The sequence below is a fragment of the Phragmites australis genome, chromosome 13 (genome assembly GCF_958298935.1).
Source record: "Phragmites australis chromosome 13, lpPhrAust1.1, whole genome shotgun sequence".
In the NCBI taxonomy this organism is placed as follows: Eukaryota; Viridiplantae; Streptophyta; class Magnoliopsida; order Poales; family Poaceae; genus Phragmites; species Phragmites australis.
The window spans coordinates 31025505-31039508 of NC_084933.1; the positions used below are offsets into that span (position 1 = coordinate 31025505).

General features: G+C 42.2%; 2 protein-coding genes across 3 annotated transcripts; one reads left to right on the plus strand and one right to left on the minus strand.

Annotated features, from left to right (window-relative positions):
- Positions 1–1298: 1298 nt before the first annotated feature.
- LOC133889628 (pentatricopeptide repeat-containing protein At4g14050, mitochondrial-like) lies at positions 1299–1868 on the minus strand. Its single transcript, XM_062330077.1, has one exon. The coding sequence runs from the start codon at positions 1866–1868 to the stop codon at positions 1299–1301; it is 570 nt and encodes a 189-aa protein (XP_062186061.1).
- Positions 1869–6677: 4809 nt separating this feature from the next.
- On the plus strand, positions 6678–11151 carry LOC133889659 (dihydroorotate dehydrogenase (quinone), mitochondrial-like). 2 transcript variants are annotated; one of them, XM_062330106.1, is made up of 11 exons: positions 6678–7027; positions 7637–7719; positions 7885–8208; positions 8326–8581; positions 8969–9049; positions 9128–9235; positions 9319–9348; positions 9493–9630; positions 10102–10139; positions 10225–10324; positions 10793–11151. In XM_062330106.1, the coding sequence occupies exons 1-11, from the start codon at positions 6848–6850 to the stop codon at positions 10865–10867; spliced, it is 1413 nt and encodes a 470-aa protein (XP_062186090.1). In that variant the 5' UTR covers positions 6678–6847; the 3' UTR covers positions 10868–11151. The 2 variants fall into 2 exon arrangements, with proteins under 2 accessions (XP_062186090.1, XP_062186091.1); XM_062330107.1 differs by having other exon boundaries at positions 8356–8581.
- Positions 11152–14004: the final 2853 nt, after the last annotated feature.

Sequence of the window (14004 nt, forward strand, 5' to 3'; positions counted from 1 at the left end):
TGCTTTTTTTTTAGAGGAATTAGGTCTATATTTCATTGATGTAACATAAAAATTACAGACCATCGATTACAGAGGAACACTGTAGAAAATAAAATTATACCCTAAGAGATTTTAATCTTCTGTTTCACCTCCTATCGGACCAACCGGACATGGCATCGCCTCGCCGGAGTTAGACGGAGTACCACACCGAGGATGGAGCCAAAAACCGTTCTCTCAAACGGCGAGGAAGCACCATTTTTTTGCACCACAAGCGATGGCCTGTCACAAACGGGTCTTAGCATCGCTGAATGAACAGGCTTTGCAAAACAGCCATCGATCGTTACCTCACCGAACAAGGACCGAACAGGTGCCTCCAACTCCACCATCAATGCTAAAACCAATGTCAACAAACACACTGACAAGAGAGTATGACCCAAAAAGTGGGAGTGAAACAAATAACCCTTCCTCGCTATATTGTGATAGGCTAGGTACCATTAGAAGTTGCTGTTAGAGGCTTCGCCGAGAAAGGAGAAGACAACTTAACAGCTTGGAGGAACAAAAATCGGCCGAAAATCATCGGCATCGACTCCATTGGGAAATATATCTCTAATCTACTAGAAAACTACAACCCTAATAGTTATAAACTAGACTATAAACTACAGTGGATGTTGATCCACCGATTTTCCTTTACCTTGATGCGCGGTGAGGCCACTAGAGGGGAGGGGCTGGTGAGATCGACTTCAAAATATGATATGCTTCGAGTCGCCAGTAGAAGGAGAACAGCCTATTCTAGAGAGTTCTACCTATATTATAATAAGAGAGTTGTTGTTGGAGACCATTCCAACCTGGGCCAAGAGACATGATATCACAAATATGGGCCTAACCCAAGCCGTGTCTATCTTCCTTGCCCGCTTAAGGGTACGTTTGTTTAGGCTGCAGCCGACCGATAAGCAGCTGGAATTGGTGAATACTGATAAGCAACTGGGGTTAATAGCTGGGAGTTCTGATTTGCTATTTGGAAAAGGTGCTTCTGATAGCGGATAACCCTATAGCTGGATGTGAATAACTAAAATACCCCTGCCTGCTGCAAATTTTGTTTAAGTGTTTTTTTGCGCCGATTTAAGTGCAAATGACATGTTTAAGAGCTATTGTAAGTGTAAATAACATTTTTAATAGCCCATTTAGCATGAATTACATGTTATGAATCAGATTTAACTGAAATTGCATGATTTGACAGTATAACTTGCATATTTTGACTGGATGTCACAGACAAGACACTTCAACAATGAAATATTATAATTGCATATAAGTTTATCATATCAACATATTACAGCATAGTTACACCAAAATATATAGCTACCCATCATCCAAAGGTATGTCACTGCATTTGTCGTCCATGAGATTATGTCACGGATTGCAATCCCCTCAAATACTTCCCTAGCAGAGGGTATGTCACTGCATTTGGAGTACATGTCAACCAGCGCATTCCCCATGATCATACTGGACAAGAACCCGAGCCTCATTACAAAACCATGCAGCTGTCTACCCAGCGCAAGAGTAGCCAGGTTTACCGCCCCGCCAATGACAGTCGACAACACGAACGCGTCATCAATCTTGACATCATCCCGCCTCATCTCGACAAACAGCTCCACTGGTCTAGCATTGTGTCCAGCTTTAACAAACCCATAGATGAGCGCAGTCCATGCGAACAGGCCGCATTCAGGCATGCTCCGGAAGAGCGCCAATGCCTCATCGTTGCGTCCGTTCGACGCGCACCCCGAAATTAGAGCAGTCCACACAACATTGTTCTTCACAGCGATACTGTCGAACACCTTCCGGGCATCCTCCGGGACGCCGCACTTACAGCACATATCGCTCAGCGACGACATGACGACGCCGTCGCCGCTGTACGCTGTACGCTGTACGGGGAGGCGACGAAGGGGGCGGGGGTGGCGGAGTGGGAGACGGCGGCAAGGAGGGTAGAGTCAGAGTAGAGGTGGAGGTCTCGGCAGGGAGCATCATCGAATAGGCGGTGGGCGTCGGGGAGGAGGCCCGACCTGGCATATGCGGAGACGAGGAACGTCGGGGCAGGAGGGCCGGGCGTGGGCGAGGCCCTCCTTAAGAAGCCGCGCGTACACTTGGCGGACTGCCTGCGGCGAGCCTGCTGCAGCACAGATGGCGGCTACGTCGGCGGGAGAGAGCATGCATAGGAGGCGGGCCTAAGAAGTCGCCGGCGCAGATGGCGGGAGAGAGCATGCATAGGAGGCGGACCTAAGAAGTCGCCGGGGCGGGAGAGGACATCGCCAGTTGGGGAAGACGACGGGGGAGGGAGGAGGTTGCTGGGGGATGGAGGAGGCAGGGCCTAGGGAAGTCGCCGGAAAGGGAGGAGGTCATCGGGGAGGAAGGAGATCGAGATATGTTCAGGCGCCGCCTCTCAGATTGGAGCGGCATGGGGGCTCGGGTGCCGGGTGGGGAGAGGAGGCGGAAAGGGGAAAATTCAAAACGATTTTCGTTTATAAAGTCGATGGCATTTTTCTGGTAATTTTGATGAAGTTTGAGGAGCTTTTCGCTGGCTGGACACAAACTCTTATAAAAAAACTAGTGAGACCGGCGCGTCCTTGGTAGATAATGGTGTTGGTAAGAAACGAGGTTTAGGATATTAGTATATCAGCTAGTGATATACTGCAGAAGTTTTGAATTGGGTTAGATGTAGTGTGAAGCCTAAAATATAGGATAAATAGAAGGCAAACGCAAGATTACGATTTTAATATTCTTTCAGATCACTCAGTAGTGCTCTAAGTAATAGGTAAACAAATAACATATATTTTGTAAAGTAACATTCATACAAAAATCTATCGCAATGTAATTCATTTTGAAAGTGATAACAGGTATAGCAAACAATAACATAAATACGGTAAAATGGTTGCTAGCATGCCTGGCTCATGAACCGGATAAATATGGGCTCATATATAGACAATAATTTGTCGATGAATTCGAGCAAATAGCACTTAGTTGGATCTGGAGGGCAAAAGGGAAGGAAACTAAGGGGTGTGTGAGGAGCCATACCTTTGAAGGGAAGAACCATGCAACAATAAAGAAAGTATGATTGCACAAAGAAGATGAAGGCTATATATCTTCCATAAAAAATTGCATCAGCAAATATATATCTTGACTTGCTTGCTGTATAGAATATGTACTAAATCTGAAAATAATAAAAAGTTGCATTAGTGAATCTATGAACCAAACATGTAGTTGTGTTAAAGAAATGTAATAAATTGCGAAAAGAAGCTAGTTATTTCACCCATTAGTCTAGATACAAATTCGAGGTGATGGACAAATAAAAGAACAAGGTGTGTCTATTAGTACAATTAAGGCATAATCATAACAAAGAATAAATTCAGTGGCATGGATTACAGGAACAGAACTTTGAAGAATCATAGGAAGAACATATTTTTAGCTAACACCATGGTAAACATATATATCTATTACCTGAGCTGAGCATCAAGCAAAACAAGGTCCACATGCCATATTTCACCATCATCCATTTATTATGGAAGATTACAAACATCGTCTATATCTAAGAATATATGCATGGTTTGACTAAAAGAGAACAAATAATGCTCTGCAATACATTTTAGATGATGCCTGCAATGTAAGAATGTCATAACCATCAGTGCAGTGCAATGAAGGTTTAGAATAGTCCTTTAAACTTGCTACAAAACCTGAAGACGTCAATCCTCTCAAAACTAAACCACAAGATGCAGAAAATAAAAAAATTCGTAGTGATTTGACATAGGTACAAATAAAAAACATGTCCTAACCATCATTCATTTGTGCAAGTCAATTTTTTGCATCATTCAATTCTGTCTCAGGATACCAGATAATACTTATTGCCTTAAAAAAGAAGCTATAGTTACCAAAATTGCATTTCAACCATAAAGCTGAAACATTCCACAGATGAATTTGAATATTGTTAGCTTCTTTCCTCTAATCAGTTCCCAGCAACATGAAACATCTATTAATTAATCATCTAACAAAATGAGAAGTCATTTTGGCGATTCCACTACATTCTCACCTTGGAACTATTTCTTCAGGTAAGATTAAAAACTTGAACCATTACCAACAACTGAACCATTGGCTCCAGGAAGTTCAGATGACAAGCAAAGCAGCTAGTCACTGCCATTGGAGAGAGGTTAGTAGCATCAACATAGTGCTACAGCCCCTTCCGCAACAGCCAGCATCACCATGTACAAGCTTGGCGAGCCGATCAATTCCGGTTATGACAGAGGCCTAAAGTTGCTCCCGAACAACATATGCTCCTTCAGTTTGTTCAGCACTTCTCGCATCTAGCCGTAACGAAAGAGACCATATACCTCCTCGATTGGTACCAGAATCTATACACAAATTCAAGTGAAATAACTGCGTGAACTGCTAATACGAAATCAAGTCTGTGAAAATGGCAATAAGGTGCAGTTGTTGCAGAATGACATGCTCACCCATCTACTTCCCTGGGAGACCAGCTGAAGCCATATTTCCTGCAGCTCTTTGACCTGGCGTGGAAACATGAAGCCCTTGTAGGTACCACTGTTTTGCTTCCTCTTGCTCTTGAAGATTCATTTTTCTAACGATGTTGCCTGAATTAAAGTCATTTTAAGTTGTTAGTTCTACGCTTGACATATTGACAGTTCATTATCGACATATTGACAGTTTCATTTCCGATGATAAACTATAGACTAAATTATGTATTGTTTAAACAACTTAGTAGAAGCCATTGCAATAGCAAGCTCAATTTTCTTGGCAAAAGAATACTCAAAGTATGAGTGATGGTTGTTGCCAAAGAATCCAGGAATAAACGGCAGAGCAAATATATACACAAATTCTTGCTTATTTCTTGATCAATCAAGGATTCAAGGCATAGTTCCACTAAATTTTTAGGCACAGTTGGTTCTTGCCAAGAGATGAAGGAATGTCATCTACGCTAGTTATCAAGCCACACACAAATAAATAACAAAAATAAATCAGATTACAAAAACAAGACAAGAAAGTTTAAGCTAATTGGATGATTCAAGAAAAGATAGCATGGGCCACACGCTGGCTCACCAAGACGACGATGATGGCGTGGAGGCCGATCGCTGCCTGGTACACCCGAGTTGATGGACACCTCGCGCAGCTGCAGAAAAGGTTTTATCAACACGTCGATCGGAACCGCAGCCGCAGTGGCTCCCCGCACTGGGGGTGGCTTCGGCAGCGAAGCACGAGCAGTCCACCGGCGGCGGGGGCGGGGTGGAGCACGGAGAGACTTTTGCTTGAGAAGAAATCGTCGGACGCCAGAGCTGAGGTGCGCGTGGTCTGTGGGGGTGACTGGCGAGGTGGGAAATTATACGAGATTCGGTTTTAAGATTTCTTTTTTTATATTACATTTTTTTTAATTGTATGGGTCAGTTATTGAATTAGAGAAGGATGGTATAGATCAGAGTCACATAGAGATTTTTCGGTGAAGGATTTTATAGAATGTTTTTCCGACAAACGGTGCGAGGACGAAACGATAAGAACCGCCACGCTATGTACGACGTATGAGATTCGGTTTTAAGATTTTTTTTATATTACATATTTTTTTTCTCTTAATTGTATGTGTCAGTTGTTGAATTAGAGAATGACGGTATAGATCAGAGTCTCGTAAAGATCTTTTGGTGAAGAATTTTATAGAATGTTCTTCCGACGAGCGGTGCGAGGACGAAACGATAAGGACCATCACGCTATGTACGACAAATCCCTAACCAAACCATAGCACGTGTCCCGCACCGAGCTCGCGTGGGCAAAATCGGGAGTGGCCACCTAATCACGCCTGAGAGGCAAAGAGCCAGACAATCAATCGATTGGACGGAAAAAAAGGGCGACATGAACCAACTGGCTACTCGTCTATTCGACACTGAATAAAGGTACGTGTTTATTTGAACCTGTGCTTCTACATACTAGAAGGGGTATAAGAGTAACTTTAATCGGCTCTCTTTACGGGCTCCTTATCGTCAAAAATAGTGATCAGCTTTAAAAAATCGTCTCCAATCTATCAACTCCCTCGCTATATCTGTGCACTCGCTATCCCGTCTGTCTCACTCTTCAGATCCAGCGAGCAGGAGAGAGCTCACTATCGGATAGAATGGACGAGGAACCGACGCTGACCGATGGACCCACAAGTGAACACTACTGGTAGCTCTAATTTCTCTTTCTATTTTCTATTTAAATAGTGATTTTATGTTGTTTCAAAAATTCTATTTTTTTATGTATTTCATAATTTACGTGTAACCTATTTTAGCTAGATTCATCTAAAAACCTATGTTAAATTTAAACTAAAATTATTAAAAAATACCATTTTTTATAACTTCTAATAATTGTTAGAGCATGGAATAAATTTCTAAAACTTGAGAAAATTTACTAATATTTTTTTTATATGATGGACTATTTTTTTAAAAAAATATTTCTACTCTAGATTATATTGTAAAAAATTGAGTTCCTTTCTTAATGCTCATTTATATGTATTTTTATAATTTTATATGATATTATTTTTATTTATAGAACACTAATAAAATATATAAAAATTAAATTGAGAAAACGAGATTTAAAAATCGGTTGAAATACTCTGATAAACTAAGAGCGAAATCTAGATAAAAGGCTTCCTATCTAGAAAAATAGATGGGTTAGAGATGCTAAACAGCTGGTTGGAGCACAAACAAACACAGCCTAAGCCCTCCCCTCCTCCTGCTTGCTCCCCACGCCGAGCCGCCCTGACCCCACATCGCTGCCACCGCCCTCCTCGCGCGCTCCACCGCCTCCCGTCCTTCCCGCGCCTGGTCTCTCTCCAGCACTCCCCATGTTATCTTCTGTCGCGGCGCGCGCGTGGCGGCGCTCCCTCCGCGGCGCCCTCCTGTGCGGCTCCGCGTGGCGCGGCGCATCCGCCGCGTCCGCGCGGGCGGCCAGCACGGTCTCCGCATCCGGCACGGCGGTGGAGGCCGCGGCCGCGCCGAAGAAGGTGCCCCCGCCACCCCGCAAGGTAACTCGTCCGCTCCCGCCGCCACCATTTCTTTGGCATTTGGACATACACTTCACGTGCATTGATCTTGCTGAGCTCTCCCCCCGTTGCTTTTCTCAACAAAAGCCGCCGAACGTAGCATGCGGAAGATAGCTTTTGACATAGCCGGCGGCGCGCTGCTTATTTGCTTCCTAGTACCTTTAGCGTCCGTTACTTACTGTACTTGATGCTGCTGCTGCTTCTTCGTTCCATGTGTTCTCATGCCGTCTTAACGCATTGGGTCTCTGAAAAAAGATGTCTTTTTGTCAAGCCTTTTTTACTACAGTTATTTACAAACTTTTTTGACATGATGTGCATAAGAAGATAAGCCCTGTTTCCTAATGCTTGTGCACATGGACAATGGACGCAGGTCACTATTATTCAAGATTCAAAACATGTTGCGAAAAATGTGATCTTTCCAACAATACTAATCAAATACTTTTCTTTTTCGAAATGAAAGGTGATGAACTAATTGCTTGTGAAGAATCTTGTGACGGGTCTCGGTCATAGATTTGAATTTGATTACCGGACTGATTCTTTCACTGCCTTTCTTGTTATGCTGCATTAATCTGTTGTCTTTCGCTTTGGCAGGGGAGGCTTTTAACTGGGGCCATGATAGGTTTGGCCATTGCGGGAGGTGCTTACGTGAGTACTGCCGATGAAGCCAAGTTTTGGTACATGATATTAAGTTCTTGACCATTACTTCTCTAGTATTTCTAATTTTGTTTGGAAGGTCATGTATCTACTTGAAAAGTTGTGCATGCTGATATTTTTAGAAGTTCATCGGGCTGCTAAATTATTTGGCATCACTTTTGACTAAGCCCTTGTTGATTGTGCAGTGGCTGGTTATTCAAGTCGACAGAACTTGTGAATCCACTTTTTGCACTGCTAGATGCAGAGTTTGCTCATAGTTTGGCTGTTAAAGCTGCTGCCCATGGATTTGTTCCAAGAGAAAAGAGACCTGATCCTCCAGTTCTTGGGCTAGAGGTTTGGGGAAGGAAGTTTGCGAATCCAGTTGGTCTTGCTGCTGGTTTTGACAAAAATGCTGAGGCAGTTGAAGGTCTCTTAGGTTTGGGATTTGGCTTTGTGGAAGTTGGCTCTGTGACACCTCTTCCTCAAGAGGGAAATCCCAAGCCTCGAATATTCAGATTAAGAGAGCATGGGTAAGCATTTGTGTCTTGTTATTGATACTAAAATTGTTCCATGTCAACCAAGTTCCAGAAAAATCAGAATGCTACTTAGTAGTTTCTTATGTTGCTGTTTTCTTCCTTTCTTTTCAGTGCTGTAATTAATCGATGTGGATTCAACAGTGAAGGCATTGTAGTAGTTGCTAAGCGTCTTGGGGCACAACATGGTAAGCGGAAGATGGAAGAAACCCCAAGCTCCGCGTCTCCGTCAACCAGTGACGTAAAGCAAGGAGGGAAAGCAGGGCCTGGAATATTGGGAGTCAATCTCGGCAAGAACAAGACTAGCGAAGATGCCGCTGCTGATTATGTGCAAGGGGTTCATACATTGTCACAATATGCTGATTACTTGGTATTCATCCTTTGCGCTTACAAGATTACTTCACACTATAACTTCGGTACCTTCAGATTCATATGGACTGTAGGCTCAGATAAATACTGCTGTTAGAATCAGAAACTTTGCATTTATTCATGTTATGCAGTCTCATTTATTGTGGGCTTGTGGCATATCAAATAGAGAAACAGAATGGCTGCACCTTTTCTTTTTTCAATTTGGGCTCGGTTTTGTCCATTGTTTGAAAAGTGCATGATGGAGAAGAGAAGTCATGCACTCAAGTACACTTTAGTTATGTTGTTATGTCACAAAGCATGAAATATTGTGAAGTTTGAGGCTTTTTTGGGTGGACTGTATGTTTGGACCTTGTGTAATTGTGAGGATGCTTTCCTACTCTTAATTCAGGTCATAAATATTTCTTCCCCCAATACTCCTGGTCTTCGCAAATTGCAAGGTAGAAAACAACTGAAAGATCTTGTGAAGAAGGTGTGTAGCTGTTTTAACTGAAGTACATGTTTTCTACGTTTGCATGGGAAATTTGTATGACCTACACCGGATGCGCAGGTGCAAGCTGCACGAGATGAGATGCAGTGGGCTGAAGATGGTCCTCCACCATTGCTTGTGAAGATTGCACCAGACTTGTCTAAGCAGGATCTCGAGGACATTGCTGCGGTGACATGCTGAACTTAGCCTTGTTCTACAAGCTCGTCCATCATATAATTGAGAATCTTATGTATTTTCTTAATGTTTTCCAGGTTGCTCTTGCTCTTAGGTTGGATGGCCTGGTAGGTTGACAATCCTTACTCTACTGATTTTGCTATGACACTGACTAGCATAATCTTATATAACTTTCATGCCAATATTGTACATCTCATCCAAATTTTGTGCTAACCTTTCTCACTATTTTATCTATGTTGCTGACCACACAGATTATATCAAACACCACAGTTTCCAGACCACCTCCTGCAAATACACATCCATTGGCTCAGGAAACTGGTGGATTAAGTGGCAAGCCTTTATTTGACTTATCTACTGAAATTCTTAGGGAGATGTATATCCTTACACGGGTACGTTTGTTGCCGCCCCTGTTGCTTTCTTGAAAACTACATCTATTTGTTTAAACATATTTTGGCAGCTCAGCTTGTTATGCGCGGAATTTATCAAAGGAGACGTCTCAAAAGGAATTAAATCAATTCGGATTAGTTAAGTTGGGTCAGAGGTAGAGTCAGTTTTGGAGTTGGTTTGTTATAGATAGAAGTATTGGATTCGGTTTGTTATAAATAGATATGTTGGAGTCAGTTTAGGATTAGGATTTGTAACCTTCTATGATTAGGATTATCCCCCTATGTATAGAGAGGGGTGGCAGACTGGCAGTCTGTATGAGGCAAGCAATGTCAATACAATCTATTATCTCATCGCTATTTCTCTACTCCTCATCTCCTGTTCTCAGCCGTAGGCTATTACACATCATTGTATTTTATTCGAATAATTGTTCACTGGAGCCTTGTTCATGAACAACTCTTGTGCATCTCTTGCAGGGCAAGATTCCCCTCATAGGCTGTGGTGGTGTAAGTAGGTAATGTGATTTCTGTAACTACTTCAATGGTTTTTCGCACTTCTAACGCACATAATTTCAATCAAATTTATGTATGTAATTACAGCGGCGAGGATGCATACAAGAAGATCCGTGCTGGAGCTACACTTGTTCAACTTTACACTGCTCTTGGCTATGGTGGTCCAGCTCTTATCCCCAGAATAAAGGTTGTAACTTAAACACATTTGTTACATTTGAAGCTTGCAGGTTGCAGTGCATTACTACTCCCTCCATTCATCATTCGATGTTTCAGGAGTGAAGAAAAATGTTCTTTCTCTAGTTAATATTATAGGATTTCGAGAAGAGATATAGCTACATTTTCCCAAAGTGCACTACTTCTAATGTGGGCTGCATTTTAACAAGACTCGGATCTCTTTGTTCACTGACCGCAAGGCAAGAAAGGGGTGGTTTAGGAGACAAATAGATTTTATTAAGGCGAAAGAGGGGTGGCTTTAATGTACAAACAAATAAAAAAGAACAGAGGGATTTTTTTTTTGGTCAGAGTAAACCTGTATCTAACTGTTCACTGGAAATGAGCCCCACTATCCTGCTAAAAATAATTTCCTTTTCTTCCCTTCTACTTACTAAGGAATCATTTCCGAGTTTGATACTGATGGATTACTTGATATGTTCAGACTGAGCTAGCAGAATGTTTGGAAAGAGATGGTTTCAAATCTGTTCAGGAAGCAGTCGGGGCAGATTTCAGATGAGCCTAGCAGATTGCTGAGAAGGCCTGAATAACCATTCCGTTAAGTTCTATATAATTTCGTTGAGAAGCAGGCAACTTTTCCATAAGCATGTCCGCCAATTTCATTTGGCTGGCATTCGAAAAGATATCTACCAAGTTGAAACATTTTTGAGGGAGTGGTACTCGTTAACCTCAGTAATGTGTGGTTGTATCACGTGCCTATACATCATCCTTGGCTCTTCATTGCCTGTGTTTAAGCAAGCTGTGCAACAAATTTTGGTTAAAGTATGTATATTTCGTGTCGTCCTTTTGAAAGATATGCATTGATTTATGCATCAGGACAGTTTTGAAGTTCCATGATATATCTGAAATTGTACTTTGCCCTTCTTTTTAATTCTCTGCGGAATATGTGTGTTGGGGGAGTGCCTAAACCCCAAGGGTGTCGGGAATGCCCTTCTTCGTTGCCACATATTGTGTACAATAAAATTTGTTTTTTTATTTCTCATTGTATAAATCATATTTTTGTCTGAATTTTTCTAGAGCTAGATCATAGTATCCTATACATCATAAAAAAATTTATGATAATTTCAATATTGTTTTGAATTTTGAGAGTAAGAGAACACATTCTTTTTTATTTTTAAATGTGTCGCCAGTTAGAAGGGTGATATGTTTATTTTTAAAACGTCGCATGTTGTAAGGGTGACGTGCATCTGGCGTCCTTCCAGTGGATGAGAGACGCATATTTTTACATTTTTTTTCAAACAAGTACCTACTTTTACAATTTTTTATTTTCAAAGTATAAAAACAAAAAAAAAGTTCGAAGGGGTCAAAGTGGGAAGAGCCAGAAAGTTTCCAGTTGGACTTCTGCCTGTAGAAAACACCTTTTCTCATGTATATATAGGCCTCTAGAGCTGGACCGCTATTACAAGCATATACCCAGGAAGGATACGATAGGTATGAGCCTCTACTTGGGCTAGGCCCTAGGTCGATGTCCTTATCGCCCTAGCCCTGCTCGGTATGGCTAGTCGGCTACCGTATCATGTTAGTGTTAGAGCATGACTACAGGGTAGTGACGGATCATGATCACCAAGTAGGGGATGTTCTCCCTCTTCTTTTTCTTCTCCATTCTTTTTTTTTCTCTTCTTGTTTCTTTTTCATGCCCAAAAATTGAGGGGAGGGGGCTCTCATGGATCCATCTCTGCTATAGTGTGAAGGGAAGGTGACTTTTAAACTTTATAATTATATGAAATTCCCAAAGGTCAAATGGGAATTATCCCCTCTCTCCCCATCTGTATAAGATCCCCAAAGGGAAGGAGAGGGCACTCTCCGTTCATTTGGCTCGCTCACTACTCTCACAAGTCTGGCTCCCCTCTCCATCTCTCTCTAGACTCTAGCTCTCCCAGGGAAAGGGATAGCACTTCCCTACATTTGCATTGCTATTTGGAACTACAATACGTTTTTTGAATTGGATATTGATATGGACTGCACTGTGTAATAACATGCATGTATATTGTTTCATAACTTAATGATAGTGTGTGTCTTGTTTGTCAGTTGTCACTGATTTCCTATTGGATTAACAGCTTTGTGTAAAGCAGTGCGTTCTAAATGCTCATATGCTGATCCAGAGAGAACCACTTTGAATTGCAAATGATCGTTCGGTACATGTTCAACAATATTATCTAGAATTATAAATGGATCCGAGTCATCCGACTACAAATCATCTTTGAGTTGATATCTTATTATCGATATTGGGTAGCTCTCTTATTACCTGACATTGGGTTGAAATACCATAATTGTGCAAGTGCCTACACTTTCCTAGTTAATTCATTTGAAATGTGTCTGTTTGCAAGTCTAAGGAAACATGATGAAATGTATCATGCATCTTCCAGTTGAACTGGCCATCCCTGTTGCATATGCATGAACCGAATCCTGTACTCCATCTACAGGGTTGTTAAGGTGTCATGTTCGTTGTTGCTACTCCTCATACACGATCATTAACTATACTATGAGGTCCGCTAGCCTCCAGAGGTTGATAGATTTTTCTTATCATCGAGCATTTGTTATGTACCCACGTTATAGCTTACTGAATGAATCCTCGAGCCTCCCAACGATGAACTGAGCTTTTCTTTAGCACTCTCATTCATTTGTCGCCGTATGACTGATGTTGCTTGTTAATTTGAAGCTGTGGCGCATCAACATCAACGAAGACTGTTATTACTCGGGTCCTTTTCGCAATTTTGTATTGGAAATCGTTCGGACTGATAGCGTAAAGTAACTCAGTGCTATGATGTAATCCAATTTAATGTAACTCGGTGCCGTGATCTACTTAGTTTAACGTGAGTCGCTGAATATTTTTACCATGGGCAATGTCATCTTTTCTGCGTACGAACTGCGAATGGAGCACCTGCTCCTCTCATTTCTTTTTTTAACGAACTTTCCATCGCTTTTGCCTCTATAAACCTGAACCATTCTGCTTTAGCATGTGTCTCTTTCACTTGCTAATCGCCACTTGTTGCGTTGGTGCGGCCGGGACCCTTCCGAAAGGCGTGTGTTGTAGTACTCGTACATTCTACTTAAACCAAACAAAACCATAAAGAAGTTGAGTTTTTGGAGGCCATGGAAAGCAGCAGCGGCACAAGATTCTTCGAGACAGCATCGTCCAAAAGCTGACGACCTGATGGGAGCCTCAGTGTCACCGTTTCCTTTTCTTTCCTTCGTCATTGTACTTAGGCGAGAGGTAATTGTCGACCCGAATTCAGACACTCTGGAACGGCGAGAAACAGCTTCTTCTGACAGCAACTTGCATATGTCTAACAAGTTACAGGCGTTAAAGAGTCAGAATTCCTAGCCTTTAACCAAGATCTAGGAAGAATTATTCCTGATTTTTTACGAGGATTAAGCTGTTTCCTGCTAAATATCTGTAAAACATCTGCGCTCCAAACAGCCTTAATTTACTAGTACGAGGCGAAGTCGTCTTGCTGCACGTCGAAGAACCGAGACTGAGAGACTGCAACCGGACAGGAGCAAGCAGACATTCCCTGGCCGGCGTTGGTTGGACTTGACCCGAGGTCGCCGGTCCTGTTCGCTTGCCGCGTCGGTCGCTAATGGCGACACGGATTGTGCACAACAGCTGTGCGCGTGCGGGGACGGACTGCCCGG